The following is a 13,914-nucleotide window of genomic DNA, read 5'->3' on the forward strand; positions in this document are numbered from 1 at the left end:
TCTGTAATCCCAGCACTTTGGGAGGCCAAGGCAGGTGGATCGCCTGAGGTCAGGAGTTCGAGACTAGCCTGGCCAACATGGTGAAACCCCGTCTCTACTTGGGAGGCTGAGGCAAGAGAATCGCTTGAACCGGGCAGGCAGTGGTTGCAGTGAGCTGAGATGGCACTGCTGCACTCCAGCCCGGGTGACAGAGCAAGACTCCATATCAAAAAAGAAAAGAAAAGAAAATGAACAATGAAAAGACAGGAGGGAGGTTCCTGAGTAAGCTGATTCGAGTGGAAATCAGACATCAAAATTGAAACCCGCTGAATTTTCCAAATAGCCAGATACTCATAGAACTGAAGCTTGAGACACTTACATCAGTACACCTGCTGCCTGTTGAACAATTCCTCTTCCTTGTCCCTCCTGTTTTCCTTCCCTGCTATATATGCCCCTAACTTTAGTCAAGGGGAGGGATGGATTGGAGGTTTGTCTCCCATCTCAACAGCTCACTGGCTGATGTCACCAGAATAAAGCCTTCTTCCCTGGCAATTCTCGCTGTCTCAGTGATAGGCTTTCTGTGCGGTGAGCAGCCAGACCTAGACCAAACCCCTGGCAATCCATAACAAAATCGTAAGCAAAATCAACCAGGAAGCTATTTGCACCCTGGAATCTCACCTGGGAGGGGAAGTCAAGACAGACTTTCCAGAGAAGGTGATGCTGAAAATTTCAGAAACAGAAATTTTGAAGAGCAAGAGTTACCAAGCAAAGAACATTCCAGGAGAAGGAACAGGAGGTGTGAAGGTGGAGGCCCTGGGGTGAGGTTCTTTATGGATTCGAAAACGGTTCAGAACCACAGGTGGACGGTCAGGGTAGTAGTGAGAGGAGGTGGGACAGGCGGCCACGCCGCTGCCCCTGGGATGACTGGAAGGCGACTTAGGAGGGGAGCTGGGGCGAGACAGGTACAGGGGTTGAGGATGAGAAAGGCACAGAGTGACTAGAGGATTCCCGCCTGCAAGCACATCTGGAAGGGGTGTCTGGATCCTGGGGGCAGCGACTGTGCTCTAGGGCGAGAGCCACCCTCCCCAGGGGTGCAGGCACGCGAGAGGAGGGCCTGGGGCTGTGGGTCGGCCACACTGCGCCCTCGTTTGTGTGTAGCCCCGGAGAACCAGAGTGGGGAAACACCCCACCCTCTCCCAGGGCCCAATCGAGCACTGCAGCGGGAGGTACGGGGCTGTCAAATGACAGTTTTGCGGTTCCAGATTGCCGAAAGAGCCAGTGGCCAGTCTAGGGCACCGCGCCGTCTGGCATCTCCCTGGAGGCCCTGGGCCTCGCCCGAGGCTCAGCCCGGATCTGCAGTTGTCAGGTCAGTGCGGGGCCCGTAGTGGATTCGCGGGGCGGGGCGGGGCACTGCCCGCGCCCGGAGCTCGGCAGCAGCTGCCCAGGGGCGGAGGCGGCAAGACGCGGAAGTGCCCGGCAGGTTGGCGGACCGGCGGGAGGCGCAGCCTGGGCAGAGCTCAGCTTGGTCCCGCCACCCGGCCGGTGCTCCTGGGCGCAGCCACGCAGGCGCACCGCAGACAGGTGGGTCCCGGCCGCCGCGCTCTCCTCTCTAAGTCCCCGCCCCGCGCGCCCCGAGGGTGGCGGGAGCGGTACTGGCTACTGCCCCCAAGCCTAGGCCTAGACTGGGGCCCGCGACCCCCAGGCACCTGCGGGCGGCGGGATGAAGACTGAAGTAGGGCGGGGTCCGCGTCCAGCTGCTCCTGGAGACCGAGCTCGGGTGGGTGCCTACAGCAGGGTGCGCCCCGCCGGCCTGGGACTTCCAAGGCGCCTCCCACGCCCCGATCAGTTTGGGGTGCTGGCGCCCGGGGAGCCCCGTGACCCAGGCGGCGGAGTAGGCACCGCTGCGGGGGGCGCCCGGCTCTGCTGCTCTTCCTCCCCCTCGCCATCGCCCAGAATGGGGGCTCCCGGGCGCCCCGCTGGAGGCTGGCTTGGGCCACAGAGGAGCGAGGCCCGATCCTTACTTTCGATGCACTCGCCCTCACTCTTACCGGGCCACCCTCACCCTTTCGGAAAAGAGGTTGAGGTTAAAGCGTTCATCCTCCGGGATCTTCAGGCCAATGGCAGGAACTGTGCAAGAGTTTGGGGGAAGATGGTGTCAGGTAGAGGCTCCGTCCCTGGGCTCGCGGCCGGGAATGGTAGACTCTGGTCTCCCGAGCAGCGGAAAAGGATGGGGCGCAATAGTTCCTGGGCTGGTTTCCTTAGGTCCTGTCCCAGAACTTAAGAAGGCAACAATGAAGAGGCTAAACATGGAGGAAAAGTGAGGCTAGCGTGGGGAGATGGTTGTCTCCGGACCCCGGGAGGGGCGGGAGCGGGTACCTGGGGGCAGAGGCTGGAGTGGGGGACTTTCCCAGCCTTGTGGCCACGCTGAACACAGCAGGGCGAGGACCGGGGTGCTGCTCCTCCAGCAGCAGGAGGAGAGGTCCACAGGCCGACCCTGGAGGTGGGGGTGGCTCCGCGGGCTGGCCCAGGGGGTGTGCCACAGCGGAGCACGCGGGAGGGGTGGGGGCGGAGGGGAGGGGGGAGCAGGGGCGGAGGACTGGGCTGGCCTGGGCTCCTCGAGGGCCCAGAATGGGGATAAGTGACCAGAACCAGAGAGGGCTCGGCTGTATCGATGTAGGAAACTGTAGCCCCTCAGGAGGCCCTCTGGCAAGACCTCCCCTTCCTGCCCCCACCCCCAGTATTTATGGGGCCTGGGGTGCTGGGGCTGAGGGGTTCCAAGAGTCTAGGGAAGCACTGGGAAATCACCCCTTTTTATCTAAAGGCCCTACTTTGGGGTTTTTCCCCTGTACCCTGGTCTTCCCCTACCTTGACCCTGGGAGGAAGCCGAAAGAAGCTTCTTTCTGGGCACCTTTTGCCCCAGAGCCTCAGCCTGTCTGGACCAGGTGGGCAGCAGGGCCTAGGGTGTGGGCAGCTCACCCAGAGGGGTGGGATTTGGGGTCAGGGCCTGTACAGGGAACCCCTTGTCCTCTCCCTGAGCTGGGTCTGGGTTTGCAAGGAGACATGTGACCCAGACCAACCCTGGGAGCAGCAGGGCGCCTGCTGTCTGGCCACTCTTACTTCCTCCCCTAGTGGCTCCCTGGTGCCCATGAATTGCAGCTCCTGGGTGGTGGTGGGGGCACTGTCTCCTGGGACTCCAGCAGGGCCTTGGGGTGAGCTGTGGGCCTGCCCCACCTCGGCAGGTCCTCTAGGGCTGCCCACTGGATGCTTCGCTGCCTCACACACTTGTAGGGGCTTCCTCAGGCTGTTGGATTTCCCCACTTTCGGGGCTCAGGTCCATTGGCTTAGGTCTAGGGCTCCATCCATTTCACCCAGAGCCTCCGGAGCCTGGCAGGCAGACCTGTTCTGACACCGAACTTCCAAAGTCATGGGCCTTGATCGGGGTGGTCTGAATCAGACCTAGCCCTTTTCTGGGCAGGAGGGAGCTTCTGAGAGGATGGATGCTGTTCGGGTTAGAGCTCGTGTGGACCTAGCTGCAGGCAAAAGCCTTGAGGCTGAGTCCCTTCTGTGGCGTGGTGGACAGACTCTGGCTCATCACAGCCGGGCTTGTCACGGGAGCTCCTTTTCCACACCCCTCCCTAAGCTGCCTGTATGGACGCGGCCCTCTGACACTGAGGTCGGAGTTGTCATTTCAAAACCTTGCTCTGTATTAAACAGCCGTGTTGGGTAGGGCCAGACTGCTGGACTGACAGCAGGGGGCAGGCAGCCAGACCCTCTGATCTCCCCAAAGGCACCAGCGCCTGCACGGCCTCAGCCCAGGGTGCCATCAGGGAAGCTCTCCCCGATTCTGTGCAGACAGAGCTTCCTCTGTCCACCCTCGCTTGGCCAGAATTGTGTGCTGCTGGTGACTGGCACCCCTCTATTCTAGGGCCAAGGCTTCTCAGGGGTCTACAGATACAAATATGGGTGGGTGCACGCCCATGTTATAAACCACACTAAATACACAAAGACTGCCTGCAAGTTTGGGGTGCGGGGAACAGCTCTGGGTGGGAGGTTGGAAATTTGGTCTGGAGGACCCACTCGGCTCCCTCCCTCAGCCCACAGTGAGTCTGGTTTCTGAGTTGTCCCGGTCTAGCCACTTTCGTTTCCCCTGGGACTGGGTGGAGGCTGGGGCAGAAAGCAGAACTGAGCCCCGGTGTTCTGAGGCCAGGGCAGGGCCGGAACGTTCTGAACATCTCCCTGTCCCAGCCCCTGGGCCAGGCAAGGGCCGGCCTTACCTCTCCTGGGTTGGTGGCAGCAGAGCTGGGCTCTGAGGGAGGCCTGCAATGTGAGACAGTAGCAGCTCAGAGGTGGCACTAGGCAGGTACAACCCCAAAAGGTACTGGGCAGGGAATTTCAGGGGAAGCTGAGGCTCCATGCTGCAAGGCCCAAGCAGGCCCAGACACAGGGAGTTCAGCCCGAACCTTTGCTCCTTACTTGCTGAGAGACACATTCACTTCTGATGGGCTGTGCTGTATAATGACCCAGTCCTTTCTGTCTTCCACCTAGGGGTCTCAAGTGAAGGGCCAAGGGCATGGGTAAGGGGAGGAGAGAGGGACAGAAGGGGGCTCAGGACTGTGGAGAGTTTCCGGTTCTGGGCTGGAGAGGGAGTTGGGCAGGTGGAGGGGAGGAGGCAGGGTCCCTCTGGCCTAACCAGGGAGGCAGTGAAGCTGTGGCCTGGGAGGCGGGGCTCGTGCCCCTGGGTAGGTAGTGGTTAGAGCTGTGGCTTCTGTTTCCTGCAGCCTTCCTAACAGGCTCCGGCAGGCGTTAGGGCCTTCCTAAGTGCTACTCGAATGCGTGTCCAGTGGGAGGAGAAGGGGTAGGACCAAGAACCTAGATGTATGGCCCTAGAGAGGTAACATCTGTTTGGTGGCCGCTGTCATTGGAGGTAGGTTGAGTTGGTTGATGGGATTTCTCTAAAGAAGTTGCGGTTGGGGAACTTCCTCCCTGAGGGAAACTGAGGAAGAAAGGTAGCTCTGAGAGCCGGGTGTGGAAACCCACCATCTATTCACATGTTCTGCTTTCCTCCGAGGGCAGGTGTCCTTGGGAGCTCCAGATGAGATTCTTGTTGAGGGCATCTCCGGAGGGAACTCTCAGGGGACGGAGGGTGAGAAAACTTGAGCAGGGAAAAATCGAACCAGGGGTGTAGACTGAGCGGGAGGCTGGCTTCAGGCTGATCCCACAGAGTGCTCGCTGCCCCAGGTAGCCAGCATGAGACAAGACAGCCAGGCTTTTGGTGTCAGGCAGTCACTGGCTGTGAGCTGCCCCGCCAGAGCGAGGGGTGGGCCTAGCCTGTGGTGTGAGTAGTGGAAGGCAGTTCTCTGGCCAATGGGCTGCTCGCTGCTGTTAGCAGTTGGAGAATGGATGCCTCCGCCCAGTAAAGGGCACCTGGGGCTGCGCCCTCAGCATTCACTAACTCGTAACTCTCCTTTCCTTCCTCCAAACACAAAATTCCATGACACTAGACAAGAAAGCTGATGCTTGGAAAAGAGAATTGGCCTTAAATACCTAGATGGACTGGAGAGACCATCCCCTGTGGTCCATAGCTTGACCTCTGAGCACCTGTCCCCATCCTCCTGCAGACCTGCTGAGGCTCCCCTCTGGCTTTCTCCTGCAGACCCCTCTGCCATGAACCAGTCCATCCCAGTGGCTCCCACCCCACCCCGCCGCGTGAGGCTGAAGCCCTGGCTGGTGGCCCAGGTGAACAGCTGCCAGTACCCAGGGCTTCAATGGGTCAACGGGGAAAAGAAATTATTCTGCATCCCCTGGAGGCATGCCACGAGGCATGGTCCCAGCCAGGACGGAGATAACACCATCTTCAAGGTAAGCCCCGGCGAGGAGGTTGGCTGGACCTCCAGGGCACCCTGTCCCCAGAAGAGGAGTACACATAACACACACAGGCAGCTCCCCAAGGCTGGCCACCTGCCCAGCTACCCTGCTGCTGCTGATGTCAGGCCCGGACTAAGGGGATGCAGACGTAGCCATAGGGCACATCTTTTTCCTATTTTTTTTTTTTTTGTTTGTTTTTAAGACAGAGTCTCACTCTGTAGCCCAGGCTGGAGTGCAGTGGCACAATCTCAGCTCACTGCAACCTCTGCCTCCTGGGTTCAAGCGATTCTTCTGCCTCAGCCTCCTGAGTAGCTGGGATTACAGGCATGAGCCATCATGCCCGGCCTTGGGCACATCTTTTCTAATCTGCACCCTAGAGCAATGTGGGGACTGAGGGTCCCCAGAAGGCCTTCCCATAACTCGTCCTACTCACCCTTTGCTCGTCTCACTCCTATTACTCATGAGGACTTGTTCAGTGCACACATATGCTAAAGGAAGCCAACAATCATCCATTATCTTTCTAAAAATTTCATTTTAAAATTAATATATATTTATGGGGTACATAGTGATGATTTGATAAGTACAGTGATCAGATCAGGTACTTAGCATATCCATAATCTCAAACATTTGTCATTTCTTTGTGTTGGGAACAAACTATTTTTAATATAAGATTCAGATACATCATCAATCTTTTAATTTTCTAATTTTTTTTTTTTAGAGACAGGGCCTCACACTGTTGACCAGGTTCCAATTTTTTTTTTTTTTTTTTTTTTTTTTTGAGACAGGGTCTCACTCTGTCACCCAGGCTGGAGTGCAGTGGTGCGATCTCAGCTCACTGCAGCCTCGACCTCCCAGGCTCAGGTGAGTCTCCCATCTCAGCCTCCTGAGTAGCTGGGATTACAGGTGCCTGCCACCACACCTGGCTAATTTTTTGTACTTTTAGTAGAGACTTTGCCATGTTGCCCAGGCTGGTCTCAAACTCCTGGACTCAAGCAATCTGCCCACCGCAGCCTCCCAGAATGCTGGGATTACAGGTGTGACCCACCTTGCCCGGCCCAATCTTTTTCTTTTAATTGACATATTACAACTGTACATATATACTTTTTTTTTTTTTTTTTTAAAGAGATGAAGTGTTGCTCTGTTGCCTAGTGTTGCACCACTTGTGAGCAGTGGTGCAGTCATAGCCCACTGCAACCTCCAACTCAGCTCAAGTGATCCTCCAGTCTCAGCTTCCTGAGTAGCTGTGACTACAGGTACATGCCACCATGCCCAGCTAATTTTTTTTTATTTTTTTGAGACGGAGTCTTGCTTTGTCACCCTGGCTGGAGTGCAATGGCACAATCTCAGCTCACTGCAACCTCTGCCACCTGGGTTCAAGCAATTCTCCTGCCTCAGCCTCCCGAGTAGCTAGGATTACAGGCGCCTGCCACCATGCCCGGCGAATTTTTTTTTTTTTTTTCAGTATTTTTGGTAAAGACAGGGTTTCACCATCTTGGCCAGGCTGGTCTTGAACTCCTGACCTCATGATCCACCTGCCTCAGCCTCCCAAAGTGCTGGGATTACAGGCGTGAGCCACCATGCCCAGCCTAATTTTTTGATTTTGATATTTGTAAAGATGAGGTCTCGCTTTGTTCCCCAGGCTGGTCTCAAGCTCATGGGCTCAAGTGATCCTCCCACCTCAGCCTCCTGAGTAGCTGGTATCACGGGCTCAAGCCACTGTGCTCTCTCCAGTAATCTTAATGCTAGGACGTACCTAGCATAATAGTTTTTGCTTACATTTTAGTTTTTTTGCATGTGTGTGTATATGGAATGCAAAATTGGAATGAAGTGATATATCTTGATTTATAACCTGGATTTTTTTCACCCAATATCAGGATCAGCTTTCCTTTCCAACATACGTCCACATCACTTTTCGTGACTGTAGAATTTCCACTGGAATGGTTTAGCACAATTTGGTCACTGAGTCTTGATTTTTGGATACTTGAGGTTGCTTTTAAAACCTGAACTTAAAAACCGCATTGTCATGTAGCCTGTCTTAATGCTTCCCTTTTTTTCATCCTCAATTATTTTGGGGGTTGATTTCCTAGAGTTGAAAATTGCTGGGTCAAAGGCAATGCTTATTTTTTAAAACTTTGGATACATATTTTCTTAGTTTTTGGGCTTGATCCTTACCTTTCCAAAATTCTTTTGCTAATCCATTTCTTATTTTTGTATAGGTAATACAGTCACAAAATTCAACATTAAAAGGCATAGAATGGTTTAGAGCAAAAAGTCTCTCTCCTTCCCTGGTTCATCACCACCCACTCCCCTCCCTAGCCTTTCCCTAGAGGCAGCCGTGTTGTCATTTTCTTGTTCGGCCTTCCTGAGAGATTTTTATGCACATATAAGCAAATATGCACTATTCTTTCCTCTACTTTTCATAAGAAATGCTAGATATCTGCATATTTGTCTAGACTTAATACTTCTTGACGATTGCTACATGTCAGCTTATAAATAGTTTCCTGCTTTTTCTTTTTTTGTGCTGCCCAGTATTTTTCATTCAATGGGTTGGCCGTAATTTCACCAGCCCCTCATTGATGGGTGTTGCACTGGCTATTTTGGGTCATCTTCTACACACAGTACTGCTGCAAATAACTTTGTATGTGCAATATTTTGTGCGTATGCTTCTATGATATTTAGGATGAATTCCTAGAAATCAAATAGCTGGGTTAAAAGGTAGAAAGAAACGTTGGTAACCCTCACCTCACCTAATTGCCATTCAAAATAATACCAACAGCTCCAGTGTCTCAAGCCTGTCCTACGTGCAGGTTTAGCTCTGAGTACTTTACGGACATCAACTCCCTTCATCTTTTTTGCGATAGGGTATCACTCTGTCATCGTCCAGGCTGGAGTGCAGAGCATATTCATGGCTCACTGCAGCCTCGAACTCCCCCGCTCAAGCAATCCTCCCACCTCAGCCTCCTGAGTAGCTGGGACCACAGGCACCCACCACTGTGCCCAGCTAATTTTTTGTAGACAGGAGTCTCGTTATGTTGCCTAGGCTGGTCTCCAACTCCTGGGCTCAAGCAGTCCTCCCACCTTGGCCTCCCAAAATGTTGGGATTACAGGTGTGAGCCACTGTGCCCAGCCAACATCAACCCCTTGAGTCTTCGCTGCTACTCCATGAGGTGGGCAACTGTGAGGAGATCAAGACAAAGGGAGGCAGTGACGTGGCCTGGCACACAGCTGGCAGGGGGCGCTTCCAGATTCAAACCCAGCCTGGCTCCAGGGTGCTCACCCTTATCCCCCACGCTGTCCTCCTTAGAGATCACACTGATTCACCCTCCCAGGAGCAGGAACTATGGATGCATCTTATAGCCCCTAGATTTCATGTAGCTTGCTGGCAGCCTGAGGGCTGGGGCAGGACTGTGGCAGACTCCCACGCTGCAAACCAGGTCTGGGGCTCAGCGAGGCTCAGCCCGTAGCTGAAGTTCTCCCCACACAGTAGGGTCTCCTGTAGGACAGGAGGCAGACTGGGGCTGTGGTGGGGACGAGGTTCTCTGTGGTCGGCTATCTCTTCCTGCCCCAGGCCTGGGCCAAGGAGACAGGGAAATACACCGAAGGCGTGGATGAAGCCGATCCGGCCAAGTGGAAGGCCAACCTGCGCTGTGCCCTTAACAAGAGCCGAGACTTCCGCCTCATCTACGACGGGCCCCGGGACATGCCACCTCAGCCCTACAAGATTTACGAGGTCTGCTCCAATGGCCCCGCTCCCACAGGTATCAGGCCTAGCCCTCTGTGGGCCACCTGGGAGGCTGTGCAATGTCCTGGCCCGCAGCCGTGAGCTCTCGGGTGCAGGGAGGCCAAGGGCCCCTCTAGCAGGCATTGGTCTAGGACATGATGCGGGGGCTCCCGCTAGGTCATGACACCCAGGGCTTCCAGGAGTGACTGGGATGGGTCACTGGCAAATCAGGAATGGCTTGGTGTGCAGTCAGGGACCTGGGTGCTTCTTACTTATCATTGCCCTCGTGTTGGCTTCTGGCTGCAGCCTAGGTCTCATGGCCCATGGAGTCCGGGTGGTCTTTCCCAATCCTGGTGGCCGTGCCCTCCACCTCGCCTTGTGTTGGGGCAGCTTTGGGGAGGGCAGAAGCTGCACAGGAGCTACAGGCAGCCTCTTGGGGGATCTTGCTCCTCCTCTGACGCTGACTCCTTTACTGCCCTGCTTTTCTCTCCCTGCTGTGCAGACTCCCAGCCCCCTGAGGATTACTCTTTTGGTGCAGGAGAGGAGGAGGAGGAGGAAGAGGAAGAGGTGAGTGTGGGGTGGGGAGGCAGATGGAGCCCTGGACGAGCGCTCTGCTGTCCCCATCGGCCTTAGGTTTCCACAGCCCCGCTACCCTGGAGCCCCGTGGCCCTCTCAATGGTTCTTCTCCTTGTTTCTTCTCCTGGGATTCTGAACGATAGGAGCACAGTCCCCACCTGCTCCTTCCCCAGGGCGTTGTCATTACCCTGCATGTGTGACCCACGCGGCAGTTGGGGCTTGGTAGGTCTGATTCCCCGCAGAAAGCAAATGAGGAAAGTGAGGCAAGGGGCTTTTCTGACCTGCCTGGGATGGATGAGCTGGGACCGGAGGCAGGGTCTTGCCTGAGCTAAACTGAGGCTAGGGGAGTTGCCTCATGGTTCTTGCCTGTTATTTCCCCAGCCCCAGGTCAGTGGAATAACCTGTCCTCCTTTCTCTCCCATCTCTTCCCTCCCTTGCCGGTGGCGTCCCTTCAGCTGCAGAAGATGTTGCCAAGCCTGAGCCTCACAGGTGCGGCTGGGAGGTGGTGGTTGGGGGTCTAGTATACAGAGAAGCTACAGGTACCATAGGTACCTAGGAAGGGGCTGATGGGAGGCTGGGGTGGCCCAGGGCTGGGAGTAGGTGGGCCAGGGAGGCAGTTTGTGGAGGTGGCACTGACAGCTGTCCACACGCACTCTCTGTAGATGCAGTGCAGTCTGGCCCCCACGTGGCACCCTATTCTTTACTCAAAGAGGATGTCAAGTGGCCGCCCACTCTGCAGCCGCCCGTGGTGCTGGGTCCCCCTGCTCCGGACCCCAGTCCCCTGGCTCCTCCCCCTGGCAACCCTGCTGGCTTCAGGGAGCTTCTCCCTGAGGTCCTGGAGCCTGGGCCCCTGGCTGCCAGCTTGCCCCCTGCAGGCGAACAGCTCCTGCCAGACCTGTTGATCAGCCCCCACATGCTGCCTCGTAAGGACCCATGGCTGGGCACGGGGAAGCAGTGCTGGGGAATTGGGGTAGGATTGGCAAGGAAGGTGGAGGGTGCTGGACTCCCTTGGGTGGGGAAAGTGGGAGAGCAGATGGGGCTGGGCCTGGCCACTGGGCTGCAGAATGGGAGGCGTGGGGCTCAAGGACGGGATGGGCCTGCCTTCTGCCCCACAGTGACCGACCTGGAGATCAAGTTTCAGTACCGGGGGCGGCCACCCCGGGCCCTCACCATCAGCAACCCCCATGGCTGCCGGCTCTTCTACAGCCAGCTAGAGGCCACCCAGGAGCAGGTGGAACTCTTTGGCCCCATAAGCCTGGAACAAGTGCGCTTCCCCAGCCCTGAGGACATCCCCAGCGACAAGCAGCGCTTCTACACGAACCAGCTGCTGGATGTCCTGGACCGCGGGCTCATCCTCCAGCTACAAGGCCAGGACCTTTATGCCATCCGCCTGTGTCAGTGCAAGGTGTTCTGGAGCGGGCCTTGTGCCTCAGCCCATGACTCATGCCCCAACCCCATCCAGCGGGAGGTCAAGACCAAACTTTTCAGCCTGGAGCATTTTCTCAATGGTGAGGGCCCAAAGCTGTGATCCTCCTGGCCGCCTCTTGCCCAGGGGCGTGGTTCCAGCCTCTGACTAGGCACCTTGATTTTGATGCAGAGCTCATCCTGTTCCAGAAGGGCCAGACCAACACCCCACCACCCTTCGAGATCTTCTTCTGCTTCGGGGAAGAATGGCCTGACCGCAAACCCCGAGAGAAGAAGCTCATTACTGTACAGGTACATCTCCCCTGCCCCAAAGTCGGCCTTGGCTTGAAAACTGGGGAATCCTGGGGCTAGGCCCTTGCCCCAGGCTGGAGGCTCAGAGCTCCCTGAGCAGTGTGAACTTGGCCGCCAGAGACCATCAAGGCTCAGGGCCGGAGAATGCAGTCTATTACTCACCCTTGATGGCTGCCCTCATGCACAGCTGGATCTGGCAGCCCTGCCATGGGTCTCCCTGTCTCATCTCTTTGCCTCCCAGGTAGTGCCTGTAGCAGCTCGACTGCTGCTGGAGATGTTCTCAGGGGAGCTATCTTGGTCAGCTGATAGTATCCGGCTACAGATCTCAAACCCAGACCTCAAAGACCGCATGGTAGAGCAATTCAAGGAGCTCCATCACATCTGGCAGTCCCAGCAGCGGTTGCAGCCTGTGGCCCAGGCCCCTCCTGGGGCAGGCCTTGGTGTTGGCCAGGGGCCCTGGCCTATGCACCCAGCTGGCATGCAATAACAAGGCTGCAGATGGTGCCTGGCCCTGGCTTCCTGGGTGGCGGTGCGGACTGATGTGGAGATGTGACAGCCCCGGTGAGCACCTGGCTGGCTGCAGAGTCCTACCTCTGGGTTTCCTGGAAGTGGATTTGGGCCAAGAAGGAGAGGGAGAAAGGCCCGAGCCCCTGCCTTTCCAGGCCTTTCTCTCCTGGGCTGTCTCTGGTCTGGTCAGCCTGGCTCTCGAGAAATTCAGCCATGAGCAGGGAAGGAACTCCCCCAACTCTGGGGCCTAGCTGTATAGGAGGAATTGCCTAAGCGTGGCCCACTCTTGTGATTGCCCCATTTCCTCTGGCAAAAAAAGCCAGAGTGTTGTGGGCCAAGTCCCCGCACAGGGCCTCTGCAGGGCATGGCCCTGATTTCCCTGGTTTGAGCCTCACTTCCTCATCTCCCTGTCCTCTGAGATAATATGAGTGAGCACTTAGGCATCATATCAGATGCTCAAGGCTGGCAGGCACCCCCCTTCTTGAGAGTCCAAGAACCTGGAGTAGAAATAATTTTTATGTATTTTTGGATTAATAAATGTTAAAAACAGACTCAGCTGTTTCTTTCCTTTTTCTACTACCAGTTGCTCCCAATGCTGCTCCACCAGGCCCTGTTTCGGATGCCAGCTGGCCCACTCCCCAAGCACTTGCCCCCAGCTTGTGACCATTGGCACTGGGAGGGCCTGGCTTCTGGGCTGATGAGTCAGTTGGGCCTTCATAAACACTCACCTGGCTGGCTTTGCTTTCCAGGAGGAAGCTGGCTGAAGCAAGGGTGTGGAATTTTAAATGTGTGCACAGTCTGGAAAACTGTCAGAATCAGTTTTCCCATAAGAAATGGTGAAAAAGGGCAGGCTAGTATTGCAGCTGCATTTGGGACCATTCAAATCTGTCACTCTCTTGTGTATATTCCTGTGCTATTAAATATATCAGGGCAATGCATGCAAATCATCCTGATATATTTAATATATTTATTATATTGTCCCCCGAGGTGGGGACAGTGAGTTCTCACTCCCCCCAGAGCTGGTTGTTAAAGAGCCCAGCACCTACCCCCTCTCACTTCCTCTGTGTCATCTCTGCCCACTCCAGCCCACTTTCTGCCTTCAGCCATTGAGTGGAAGCTGCCCCAGGCCCTTACCAGGTGCATACGCCCAATCTTGATGCCCAGCCATCACAACTGTGAGCCAAATAAACCTTTTTCTGTATAAATTACCCAGCCTCAGGGCTTCGTTTACAGAAACACAAAATGGATTAAACCCCATAAATGTTCAAGGATACCTTGCCCCACAGCCTCGTCCACAGAATATATTGTCACTGTTTGGATTTTTGCCAACCTGACAGGTGAGATAGTATCTCAGTGCTACTTCTCATTATCAGCAAGGCTGAGTAGCTTTTCACATGGTTAAGTGGCCTGTACAGATTTTTTTAAATAAACAATTTTAGAATGGTTTTAGATTTATGGAAAATTCCTAATAGAGTTCCTATGGACCCACAGTTTCTCCAGTTGTTAACATCTTACATTACTATGGCACACTTGTGACAATAATGAAACCA

The 13,914-nt window shown here is 55.4% G+C and overlaps 1 protein-coding gene across 4 annotated transcripts; it reads left to right on the top strand.

The window, feature by feature from the left end:
• The first annotated feature begins 274 nt into the window (after positions 1-274).
• On the top strand, positions 275-13,569 carry IRF5 (interferon regulatory factor 5). Of its 4 annotated transcripts, none has more exons than XM_030826498.1 (9): positions 275-797; positions 5,633-5,838; positions 9,413-9,602; positions 10,068-10,132; positions 10,597-10,630; positions 10,804-11,064; positions 11,257-11,649; positions 11,739-11,857; positions 12,099-13,569. In XM_030826498.1, exons 2-9 carry the CDS (start codon positions 5,644-5,646, stop codon positions 12,342-12,344), a joined length of 1,503 nt encoding a protein of 500 aa, XP_030682358.1. In that variant the 5' UTR covers positions 275-797; positions 5,633-5,643; the 3' UTR covers positions 12,345-13,569. The 4 variants fall into 4 exon arrangements, with proteins under 4 accessions (XP_030682358.1, XP_003261356.1, XP_003261358.1 ...); XM_003261308.3 differs by lacking the exon at positions 275-797 and adding an exon at positions 1,439-1,560; XM_030826499.1 differs by lacking the exon at positions 275-797 and adding an exon at positions 5,058-5,122.
• The last annotated feature ends 345 nt before the right edge of the window (positions 13,570-13,914 follow it).

This window comes from Nomascus leucogenys, chromosome 13 (genome assembly GCF_006542625.1).
Source record: "Nomascus leucogenys isolate Asia chromosome 13, Asia_NLE_v1, whole genome shotgun sequence".
Classification (NCBI taxonomy): domain Eukaryota; kingdom Metazoa; phylum Chordata; class Mammalia; order Primates; family Hylobatidae; genus Nomascus; species Nomascus leucogenys.